General features: G+C 44.9%; 1 protein-coding gene across 1 annotated transcript in view; it reads left to right on the plus strand.

Annotated features, from left to right (window-relative positions):
• The first annotated feature begins 1,061 nt into the window (after positions 1 to 1,061).
• LOC118964506 (uncharacterized) overlaps positions 1,062 to 13,228 on the plus strand; it is a 39,591-nt gene continuing 27,424 nt past the window's right edge. Inside the window, exons 1-3 of the mRNA XM_090230795.1 lie at positions 1,062 to 1,422; positions 4,340 to 4,462; positions 6,191 to 6,360. Coding sequence (XP_090086921.1) covers positions 1,162 to 1,422; positions 4,340 to 4,462; positions 6,191 to 6,360 — 554 coding nt within the window. The 5' untranslated portion in view covers positions 1,062 to 1,161. The remainder of the gene's footprint in view (positions 1,423 to 4,339; positions 4,463 to 6,190; positions 6,361 to 13,228) is intronic.

The following is a 13,228-nucleotide window of genomic DNA, read 5'->3' on the forward strand; positions in this document are numbered from 1 at the left end:
AGCTGGTAGAAGTGTATATATTTTATATTTGAGATTCTTCAAAGTAGCCAACACAGTTCCAGGCTGTGTAAGGGCTGGCTGGCTAGCTGGCTGGCTGGCTGTTTGTCCATCTGTCTGTCTGTCTATCTGGCTGGCTAGCTGGCTGGCTGGCTGGCTGGCTGGCTATCTATCTCTCTATCTATCTATCTATCTATTTATCTATCTATCTATCTATCATACTGTTCTCTCTCTCTCTATCTCTAATTTCAGACTGAGGGGAGTGGTAAACAGTCACCTATAACCCCAGATTCTGTCTGCTGCACAATGACACACACACCACACAACACACACCACACACACCAACACCAAGGCTGTAACACCTGTTTGTTACGTGTAGGGCTCCTGGAGTAAAAGTGAGAGACAGAGGGAGAGAGAGAGTGAGAGAGAGGGAGAGAGACAGAGAGAGAGACAGAGAGAGAGATAGACAGAGAGAGAGAGAGGGGTAGACAGAGAGAGAGGGAGACAGAGAGAGAGGGAGACAAAGAGAGAGAGAGAGAGAGAGAGCATATGTGTGTGTATATGTGGATGTGTGTGTGTGTGCGTGTGCGTGTGTGTGTGTGCCTGTGTATGTGTAGGGGGGTAATTACGGTGTAGGGTGTCTCCGGCTGTGACCTAGGAGCATCCACTAACTGCCAGAGAGAGAGAGAGAAAGAGAGAGAGAGAGAGGGAGAGAGAGAGGGAGGGAGAGAGAGAGAGAGAGAGAGAGAGAGAGAGAGAGAGAGAGAGAGCAGAGCCAGTTGACAGAGAGAGACAGAGCGCTTCATCGGCGAGAGCTGCACCTGATAAAGAGGAGATTGGAATTGGAAGCGAAGGATATTTTCTTGCTGGAACTAAGAGACTCTCACCTGTAGAGAAGAGAACACCTCTATTCCTTCATTCCACCAGCTCCTCTTCCTGCTCGGTGTCTGAGTGTGAGAGAGAGGTGCTGCGTGACTGTTGAGAGGAAAGTGTGTTTGTGTGTGGGACTGGCGTGCGTACATGTGAGTATTTATGTGCTTGTGGTGTGTGAGGTGGCCTGGTATGTGTGTGTTTATAGTTGTGAGTGAGTGGGAGTGTCTGTGTGTACGGTTGTGTGTGTGTGTGGAAGTGTATGAGCGTATATGAGCTTATGTACAGGCCCTAATGCCATCAGCAACAAAGGCAGAGTATGTGGAGGGTGGAGGTGTGGTGGGTGAGGGGGAGTGTGGTGGCATTGTGAACCAGTTGGAGGCCTCTGGGCTGGGTAGAGAGCGACATGCCCACTCCTGTCTGAAGGTCCCCAGGGAGCTTCTGAGGAGCTTCCCTCACTCCAAACGGGTGGGCTCCTATCTGGTGGGGAAGATGATCAACAAGGGCTCCTTTGCTAAGGTCATGGAGGGGCTACACATCAGCACAGGAGAAAAGGTACTTGTTTTTGTTTTATTTTACCTGTATTTAACTAGGCAAGTCAGTTCTCAAGTACCTCAAGTTCACAAAGTCTTATTCTCAATGACAGCCTAAGAACAGTGGGTTAACTGCCTTGTTCGGGGGCAGAACGTTGTCAGCTCGGGGATTCGATCAGCAACCTTTCGATTACTGGCCAAACGCTCTAACCACTAGACTACCCTGCAGAGGGGTTCTGGGATGGGGGTGTGGATCAGGAAGTCTCTAACCACTAGACTACCCTGCGGAGGGGTTCTGGGATGGTGGTGTGGATCAGGAAGTCTCTAACCACTAGACTTCCCTGCAGAGGGGTTCTGGGATGGTGGTGTGGATCAGGAAGTCTCGAACCACTTGACTACCCTGCAGAGGGGTTCTGGGATGGTGGTGTGGATCAGGAAGTCTCTAACCACTAGACTTCCCTGCAGAGGGGTTCTGGGATGGTGGTGTGGATCAGGAAGTCTCTAACCACTAGACTACCCTGCAGAGGGGTTCTGGGATGGGGGTGTGGATCAGGAAGTCTCTAACCACTAGACTACCCTGCGGAGGGGTTCTGGGATGGTGGTGTGGATCAGGAAGTCTCTAACCACTAGACTTCCCTGCAGAGGGGTTCTGGGATGGTGGTGTGGATCAGGAAGTCTCGAACCACTTGACTACCCTGCAGAGGGGTTCTGGGATGGTGGTGTGGATCAGGAAGTCTCTAACCACTAGACTTCCCTGCAGAGGGGTTCTGGGATGGTGGTGTGGATCAGGAAGTCTCTAACCACTAGACTACCCTGCAGAGGGGTTCTGGGATGGTGGTGTGGATAAGGAAGTCTCTAACCACTAGACTACCCTGCAGAGGGGTTCTGGGATGGTGGTGCGGTTCAGTGAGTCTCTAACCACTAGTCTGTGTATGTGACCTGGTCTCCATAGCGATGACCTCAGATGTATTTTTTTGCTTCAGTCTTGTTCATTTGAACCTCTGTTACAGCTGGTTCAACTCAGCTAAATCTGGAGGCTTGGTTTATACCTCTATTGACTGTGTTGTACTGTGTTGTATTGACTGTGTTGTATTGACTGTGTTATATTGACTGTGTTGTATTGACTGTGTTATATACAGTGCCTTGCGAAAGTATTCGGCCCCCTTGAACTTTGCGACCTTTTGCCACATTTCAGGCTTCAAACATAAAGATATAAAACTGTATTCTTTTGTGAAGAATCAACAACAAGTGGGACACAATCATGAAGTGGAACGACATTTATTGGATATTTCAAACTTTTTTAACAAATCAAAAACTGAAAAATTGGGCGTGCAAAATTATTCAGCCCCTTTACTTTCAGTGCAGCAAACTCTCTCCAGAAGTTCAGTGAGGATCTCTGAATGATCCAATGTTGACCTAAATGACTAATGATGATAAATACAATCCACCTGTGTGTAATCAAGTCTCCGTATAAATGCACCTGCACTGGGATAGTCTCAGAGGTCCGTTAAAAGCGCAGAGAGCATCATGAAGAACAAGGAACACACCAGGCAGGTCCGAGATACTCCCTATAGGCTGTCTCTTCATTGTCGGTAATCAGGCCTACGACTGTTGTGTCATCTGCAAACGTAATGACGGTTGGAGTCGTGCCTGGCCATGCAGTCATGAGTGAACAGGGAATGCAGGAAGGGACTGAGCACGCACCCCTGAGAGGCCCCTGTGTTGGGGGTCAGCATTGCGGATGTGTTGTTGCCTACACTTACCACCTGGGGGGCGGTCCGTCAGGAAGTCCAGGATCCAGTTGCAGAGGGAGATGTTTAGCCCCAGGGTCCTTAGCTTAGTGATGAGCTTTGAGGGCACTATGGTGTTGAATGCTGATCTGTAGTCAATGAATAGCATTCTCAAATAGGTCTTCATTTTGTCCAGGTGGGAAAGGGCAGTGTGAAGTGCAATAGAGATTGAATCATCTGTGGATCTGTTATGGCGGTATGCAAATTGGAGGTTTTACTCACATCGGCTTTGGAGAGCGCGATCACACAGTCATCCGGAACAATTGGTGCCCTCACGCATAGTTCAGTGTTGTGTGCCTCGAGCAGAGAAGGCATTTGCCCCATCTGGTAGGCTCACGTCACTGGACAGCTCTTGGCTGGGTTTCCCTTTGTATTCCGTAATAGTTTGCATCCGACGAGTGTCAGAGCCGGTGAAGTAGGATTTGATATTACTAGTATTTACACTTTGCCTGTTTAATGGTTTGTCGGAGGGCGTAGCAGGATTTCTTATAAGCGTCCGGATTAGTGTCCCACTTTTAGTGTCCCACTCTACCCTTTAGCTCAGGATGTTGCCTGTAATCCATGGCTTCTGGTTGGGATATGTACAGTATGTACAACGTCGTCGATGCAGTTATTAATGAAGACAGTGACTGATGTGGTAAACTTGTAAATGTTATCGGATGAGTCCCGGAACATATTGCAGTCTGCGCTAGCAAAACAGTCCTGTAGCATCCTCTTCATCAGATCATTGTCACATTGAGTGCATCACTGGCACTTCCTGATTGACCTTTTTTCTTGTAAGCAGGAATCAGGAGGACATAGTTATGTTCAGATTTGCCAAAGGGAAAGGGGGGAGAGCCTTGAATTGGCTGTGTTGTATTGACTGTGCTGTATTGACTGTCATGTATTGACTGTGGTGTGTTGACTGTGTTGTATTGATGGTGTTTAATTGACTATTGTGGTGACTGTGTTAAGCGTGTAGCTATAACTGTGTTGTAATGACTGTGTTGTGTTGACTGTGTTGACTGTATTGCATTGACTGTGTTGTTTTGACTGTGTTGACTGTATTGCATTGACTGTGTTGTTTTGACTGTGTTGACTGTATTGCATTGACTGTGTTGTTTTGACTGTGTTGTGTTGACTGTGTTGTGTTGACTGTGTCTGTGTCAGGTGGCCATCAAGGTGATTGATAAGAAGAAGGCGAGGCAGGACTCATATGTTCTAAAGAATATGAAGAGAGAACCTCGTATTCACCAGATGGTCAGACATCCTCATATAGTAGTTCTACTGGAGGTAAGATACACACACACACACAGCCACACAACTACACACACACAGCCACAGCCACACAACCACACACACACATACAGCCACACAACCACACACACACACACAGCCACACAACTACACACACACGCACAGCCACACGACTACACGCACACACACAGCCACAGCCACACAACCACACACACACACACAGCCACACAACCACATACACACACACACAGCCACACAACTACACACACACACAGCCACAGCCACACAACCACACACACACACACAGCCACACAACCACACACACACACACAGCCACACAACTACACACACACGCACAGCTACACAACTACACACACACACACAGCCACACAACCACACACACACGCACAGCCACACAACTACACACACACACACACACACACAACTACACACACACACACACAACTACACACACACACACAGCCACAAAACTACACACACACACACACACAGCCACACAACTACACACACACAGCCACACAACTACACACACACACACACAGCCACACAACTACACACACACACAGCCACACAACCACACACACACACACACAGCCACACAACCACACACACACACACACAGCCACACAACTACACACACACACACAGCCACACAACTACACACACACGCACAGCCACACAACCACACACACACACAGCCACACAACCACACACACACACACACAGCCACACAACTACACACACACGCATAGCCACACAACTACACACACACACACACACAACTACACACACACACACACACAACTACACACACACACAACTACACACACATACAGCCACACAACTACACACACACACAGCCACAAAAGTACACACACACACAGCCACACAACTACACACACACACACAGCCACAAAACTACACACACACACACACACACACACACAGCCACACACCTACACACACACAGCCACACAACTACACACACAGACACAGCCACAAAACTACACACACACACAAACTACACACTACACTCACACTGTCGTGGAAATGTCCTGTATTTACCAAATCATGAGAGCAAACCACACACAAGTCAGAGTTATCATAAAGTCCATCTTTAATTATATGAGCTCCATCACAACCCTGTGACTCTCAGATCAATTCAGTGTCTATAAATGAATTCTCTGAGAGTCCCTTACACATTGCAACTGAGATCCTTTATAGCAAAGACACACATAGCCAGACAGCATTGGCTATAAATTATCGTTCAGCTTTGTCTCCTAAACTATGTTCTTTTCTCAAACTCAGAACCATAAAACAAATCCTCCATATCAACAGGCATATATCAAATCCATCCTATCTTGACAAGATCACAGAGACACAGTGACTGGCACACAGACATTGTGGAGCCAAGAGATAATTGATTTAAAAGATATGTTTACATACGAAGACAAGCTTGACCCCTCCCCTCTCTGCGGCCCAAATAACTGACCCCATGACAAAGAACAGATGACTGCAAATGGCCACCACTATAGTACAACAAGATACATTCTAAATGAGAAGTAACTCATAAGCATATCATGAAAATAAAACATCTTATCTATGTTACCCAACTAATTCTGATTATTCCCCAACAACACACACAGCCACACAACTACACACACACACACAGCCACACAAATACACACACACACAAAGCCATGTAGACACCCACACACAGTCTCTCCCTCTCTCTCCCCTCAGACCCTGGAGACAGAGAACAGTTACTACATGGCGATGGAGCTGTGTGTTGGAGGAGATCTGATGGACCGAATCTGTGAGAAGAAACGTCTGGAGGAGAGAGAAGTCAGGAGATACACACGACAGATCCTCTCAGCTGTGGAGCACCTACACACACACGGCATCATACACAGGTCAGTACACACACGCACACACACACACACACACACACACACACACAGCATCATATAGAGGTCAGCATCATGTAGGCCACCCTGTTGGTTCATCATGTAGGCCACCCTGTTGGTTCATAATGTAGGCCACCATGTTGGTTCATCATGTAGGCCACCTTGTTGGTTTCATCACGTAGGCCACCCTGTTGGTTCATCATGTAGGCCACCCTGTTGGTTCATAATGTAGGCCACCCTGTTGGTTCATCATGTAGGCCACCCTGTTGGTTTCATCACGTAGGCCACCATGTTGGTTTCATCATGTAGGCCACCCTGTTGGTTCATCATGTAGGCCTCCCTGTTGGTTCATCATATAGGCCACCCTGTTGGTTTCATCACGTAGGCCACCATGTTGGTTTCATCATGTAGGCCACCCTGTTGGTTTCATCATGTAGGTCACCCTGTTGGTTTCATCATATAGGCCACCCTGTTGGTTCATCATGTAGGCCACCCTGTTGGTTTCATCATATAGGCCACCCTGTTGGTTTCATCCTATAGGCCATCCTGTTGGTTCATCATGTAGGCCACCCTGTTGGTTTCATCATGTAGGCCACCCTGTTGGTTTCATCATGTAGGTCACCCTGTTGGTTCATCATGTAGAAAACCCTGTTGGTTCATCATGTAGAAAACCCTGTTGGTTCCATCATATAGGCCACCCTGTTGGTTTCATCATGTAGGCCACCCTGTTGGTTCATCATATAGGCCACCCTGTTGGTTTCATCATGTAGGCCACCCTGTTGGTTTCATCATGTAGGTCACCCTGTTGGTTCATCATGTAGAAAACCCTGTTGGTTCATCATGTAGAAAACCCTGTTGGTTCCATCATATAGGCCACCCTGTTGGTTTCATCATGTAGGCCACCCTGTTGGTTTCATCACGTAGGCCACCATGTTGGTTCATCATGTAGGCCACCCTGTTGGTTCATCATGTAGGCCACCCTGTTGGTTTCACCATGTAGGCCACCCTGTTGGTTCATCATGTAGGCCACCCTGTTGGTTTCATCATGTAGGCCACCCTGTTGGTTCATCATGTAGGCCACCCTGTTGGTTTCATCATGTAGGTCACCCTGTTGGTTTCATCATGTAGGCCACCCTGTTGGTTCATCATGTAGGCCACCCTGTTGGTTTCATCATATAGGCCACCCTGTTGGTTTCATCATGTAGGCCACCCTGTTGGTTCATCATGTAGGCCACCCTGTTGGTTCATCATGTAGGCCACCCTGTTGGTTTCATCATGTAGGTCACCCTGTTGGTTTCATCATGTATGTCCCCCTGTTGGTTCATCATGTAGGCCACCCTGTTGGTTCATCATGTAGGCCACCATGTTGGTTCATCATGTAGGCCACCCTGTTGGTTTCATCATGTAGGCCACCCTGTTGGTTTCATCATATAGGCCACCCTGTTGGTTTCATCATATAGGCCACCCTGTTGTTTCATCATGTAGGCCACCCTGTTGGTTCATCATGTAGGCCACCCTGTTGTTTCATCATGTAGGCCACTCTGTTTGTTTCATCATATAGGCCACCCTGTTGGTTTCATCATGTAGGTCACCCTGTTTGTTTCATCATATAGGCCACCCTGTTGGTTTCGTCATGTAGGCCACCCTGTTGGTTTCATCATATAGGCCACCCTGTTGGTTTCATCATGTAGGCCACCCTGTTGTTTCATCATGTAGGCCACCCTGTTGGTTCATCATTTAGGCCACCCTGTTGGTTTCATCATGTAGGCCACCCTGTTGGTTTCATCATGTAGGCCACCCTGTTGGTTTCATCGTATAGGCCACCCTGTTGGTTTCATCACGTAGGCCACCCTGTTGGTTTCATCGTATAGGCCACCCTGTTGGTTTCATCATGTAGGCCACCCTGTTGGTTTCATCATGTAGGCCACCCTGTTGGTTTCATAATGTAGGCCACCATGTTGGTTTCATCATATAGGCCACCCTGTTGGTTTCATCATGTAGGCCACCCTGTTGGTTTCATCATGTAGGCCACCCTGTTGGTTTCATCATGTAGACCACCCTGTTGGTTTCATCATGTAGGCCACTCTGTTTGTTTCATCATGTAGGCAACCCTTTTGGTTTCTGTCATATAGGCCACCCTGTTGGTTTGTAGTAAAGAGAGCTACTGGAAAGGACAGAATCAGAGAAGCTAGGAAGGTGTAGTGCTAGTTAACCATCTAACTCTAACACTGGCACACACACACACAGACATGGAAAATCACACACACACACACACACACACACACACACACACACACACACACACACACACACACACACACACACACACACACACACACACACACACACACACACACACACACACACACACACACACACACACACAGGACGCACGCACCTACACACCCACACACACCCACACACAACGCATCATGAAGTACAGCACATAACAGCAACAGTTTCTAAACCTGAGGATATCTCACTCTGTCTCTCAATTAAAATCAACTCCATTTCAATTCAATTTTAGGGTTTTATTGGCATTTGAAACATATGTTAACCTTGTCAAAGCAAGTGGATTAGATATTATACAAAAGTGAAATAATAAATAATAAAATAAAATAAAAAATGAACAGCAAACTTCAAACTCACAGAGGTTCCACAAGAATAAAGACATTTCAAATGTCATATTATGCATATATACAGTGTTGTAACAATGTACAAATGGTTAAAGTATTTATTTACAAATGGTTAAAGTATTTACAATGGTGTTTATTCTTCACTGGTTGACCTTTTTGTTGTGAAAACAGGTCACAAATCTTGCTGCTGTGATGCACACTGTGGTATTTCACCCAGTATATATGGGAGTTTATCAAAATGTTCACTGAGTCTGTACATAGTCAAAGCTTTCCTTGAGTCTGGGTCAGTCACAGTGGACAAGTATTCTGCCACTGTGTACTCTCTGTTTAGGGCCAAATAGCATTCTAGTTTGCTCTGTTTTTTGTTAATTCTTTCCAATGTGTCAAGTAATTATATTTTTGTTTTCTCATGATTTGGTTGGGTCTAATTGTGTTTATCCGTCCTGGGGCTCTGTGGGGTCTGTTTGTGTTTGTGAACAGAGCCCTAGGACCAGCTTGCTTAGGGGACTCTTCTCCAGGTTCATCTCTCTGTAGGTGATGGCTTTGTTATGGAAGGTTTGGGAATCGGAGTCTCTTTTCTGGATTTTGATAACTAGATATTGGCCTAATTCCACTTTGCACACATTATTTGGTGTTCTATATTGTACACGGAGGATGTATTTGCAGAATTTGGCATGCAGAGTCTCAATTTGGTGTTTGTCCCATTTTGTGAAGTCTTGGTTGGTGAGCGGATCCCAGACCTCACAACCATAAAGGGCAATGGGTTCTATCACTGATTCAAGTATTTTTAGCCAGATCCTAATTGGTATGTTGAATTTTATGTTCCTTTTGATGGCATAGAAGGCCTTTCTTGCCTTGTCTCTCAGATCGTTCACAGCTTTGTGGAAGTTACCTGTGGCGCTGATGTTTAGGCCGAGGTATGCATAGTTTTTTGTGTGCTCTAGGGCAACGGTGTCTAGATGGAATTTGTATTTGTGGTCCTGGCGACTGGACCTTTTTTTGGAACACCATTATTTTGGTCTAACTGAGATTTACTGTCAGTGCCCAGGTCTGACAGAATCTGTGCAGAAGATCTAGGTGCTGCTGTAGGCCCTCATTGGTTGGTGACAAAGGCAACAGATCATCAGCAAACAGTGGACATTTGACTTCAGATTCTAGTAGGTGCTGCAGACTGTTCTAGCGCCCTCACCAATTCGTTAATATATATGTTGAAGAAGGTGGGGCTTAAGCTGCATCTCTGTCTCACCCCATGGCCATGTGGAAAGAAATGTGTGTTTTTTGCCTATTTTATCCACACACTTGTTGTTTGTGTACATGGATTGTATTATGTCGTATGTTTTTCCTTTATTTAACCAGGTAGGCTAGTTGAGAACACCTTTATTTAACCAGGTAGGCTAGTTGAGAACACCTTTATTTAACCAGGTAGGCTAGTTGAGAACACCTTTATTTAACCAGGTAGGCTAGTTGAGAACACCTTTATTTAACCAGGTAGGCTAGTTGAGAACACCTTTATTTAACCAGGTAGGCTAGTTGAGAACACCTTTATTTAACCAGGTAGGCTAGTTGAGAACACCTTTATTTAACCAGGTAGGCTAGTGGAGAACACCTTTATTTGACCAGGTAGGCTAGCTGAGAACACCTTTATTTAACCAGGTAGGCTAGTTGAGAACACCTTTATTTAACCAGGTGGGCTAGTTGAGAACACCTTTATTTAACCAGGTAGACTAGTTGAGAACACCTTTATTTAACCAGGTAGGCTAGTTGAGAACACCTTTATTTAACCAGGTAGGCTAGTTGAGAACACCTTTATTTAACCAGGTAGGCTAGTTGAGAACACCTTTATTTAACCAGGTTGGCTAGTTGAGAACACCTTTATTTAACCAGGTAGGCTAGCTGAGAACACCTTTATTTAACCAGGTAGGCTAGTTGAGAACACCTTTATTTAACCAGGTAGGCTAGTTGAGAACACCTTTATTTAACCAGGTAGGCTAGTTGAGAACACCTTTATTTAACCAGGTAGGCTAGTTGAGAACACCTTTATTTAACCAGGTAGGCTAGTTGAGAACACCTTTATTTAACCAGGTAGGCTAGTTGAGAACACCTTTATTTAACCAGGTAGGCTAGTTGAGAACACCTTTATTTAACCAGGTTGGCTAGTTGAGAACACCTTTATTTAACCAGGTAGGCTAGTTGAGAACACCTTTATTTAACCAGGTAGGCTAGTTGAGAACACCTTTATTTAACCAGGTAGACTAGTTGAGAACACCTTTATTTAACCAGGTAGGCTAGTTGAGAACACCTTTATTTAACCAGGTAGACTAGTTGAGAACACCTTTATTTAACCAGGTAGACTAGTTGAGAACACCTTTATTTAACCAGGTAGGCTAGTTGAGAACACCTTTATTTAACCAGGTAGGCTAGTTGAGAACACCTTTATTTAACCAGGTAGGCTAGTTGAGAACACCTTTATTTAACCAGGTAGACTAGTTGAGAACACCTTTATTTAACCAGGTAGGCTAGTTGAGAACACCTTTATTTAACCAGGTAGGCTAGTTGAGAACACCTTTATTTAACCAGGTAGGCTAGTTGAGAACACCTTTATTTAACCAGGTAGGCTAGTTGAGAACACCTTTATTTAACCAGGTAGGCTAGTTGAGAACACCTTTATTTAACCAGGTAGGCTAGTTGAGAACACCTTTATTTAACCAGGTAGGCTAGTTGAGAACACCTTTATTTAACCAGGTTGGCTAGTTGAGAACACCTTTATTTAACCAGGTAGGCTAGTTGAGAACACCTTTATTTAACCAGGTAGGCTAGTTGAGAACACCTTTATTTAACCAGGTAGACTAGTTGAGAACACCTTTATTTAACCAGGTAGGCTAGTTGAGAACACCTTTATTTAACCAGGTAGACTAGTTGAGAACACCTTTATTTAACCAGGTAGACTAGTTGAGAACACCTTTATTTAACCAGGTAGGCTAGTTGAGAACACCTTTATTTAACCAGGTAGGCTAGTTGAGAACACCTTTATTTAACCAGGTAGGCTAGTTGAGAACACCTTTATTTAACCAGGTAGACTAGTTGAGAACACCTTCATTTAACCAGGTAGGCTAGCTGAGAACACCTTTATTTAACCAGGTAGGCTAGTTGAGAACACCTTTATTTAACCAGGTAGACTAGTTGAGAACACCTTTATTTAACCAGGTAGGCTAGTTGAGAACACCTTTATTTAACCAGGTAGGCTAGTTGAGAACACCTTTATTTAACCAGGTAGGCTAGTTGAGAACACCTTTATTTAACCAGGTAGGCTAGTTGAGAACACCTTTATTTAACCAGGTAGACTAGTTGAGAACACCTTTATTTAACCAGGTAGGCTAGTTGAGAACACCTTTATTTAACCAGGTAGACTAGTTGAGAACACCTTTATTTAACCAGGTAGGCTAGTTGAGAACACCTTTATTTAACCAGGTAGGCTAGTTGAGAACACCTTTATTTAACCAGGTAGGCTAGTTGAGAACACCTTTATTTAACCAGGTAGGCTAGTTGAGAACACCTTTATTTAACCAGGTAGGCTAGTTGAGAACACCTTTATTTAACCAGGTAGGCTAGTTGAGAACACCTTTATTTAACCAGGTAGGCTAGTTGAGAACACCTTTATTTAACCAGGTAGGCTAGTTGAGAACACCTTTATTTAACCAGGTAGGCTAGTTGAGAACACCTTTATTTAACCAGGTAGGCTAGTTGAGAACACCTTTATTTAACCAGGTAGGCTAGTTGAGAACAAGTTCTCATTTACAACTGCGACCTGGCCAAGATAAAGCATAGCAGTGTGAACAGACAACACAGAGTTACACATGGAGTAAACAATTAACAAGTCAATAACACAGTAGAAAAAAAGAAAAAAAGAGAGTCTATATACATTGTGTGCAAAAGGCATGAGGAGGTAGGCGAATAATTACAATTTTGAAGATTAACACTGGGGTGATAAATGATCAGATGGTCATGTGCAGGTAGAGATACTGGTGTGCAAAAGAGCAGAAAAGTAAATAAATAAAAACAGCATGGGGATGAGGTAGGTAAATTGGGTGGGCTATTTACCGATGGACTATGTACTGCTGCAGCGATCGGTTAGCTGCTCAGATAGCAGATGTTTAAAGTTGGTGAGGGAGATAAAAGTCTCCAACTTCAGCAATTTTTTGCAATTAGTTCCAGTCACAGGCAGCAGAGAACTGGAAGGA

This window comes from Oncorhynchus mykiss, chromosome 4 (genome assembly GCF_057628025.1).
Source record: "Oncorhynchus mykiss isolate SJ-2025 chromosome 4, ASM5762802v1, whole genome shotgun sequence".
NCBI classification, from domain to species: Eukaryota; Metazoa; Chordata; class Actinopteri; order Salmoniformes; family Salmonidae; genus Oncorhynchus; species Oncorhynchus mykiss.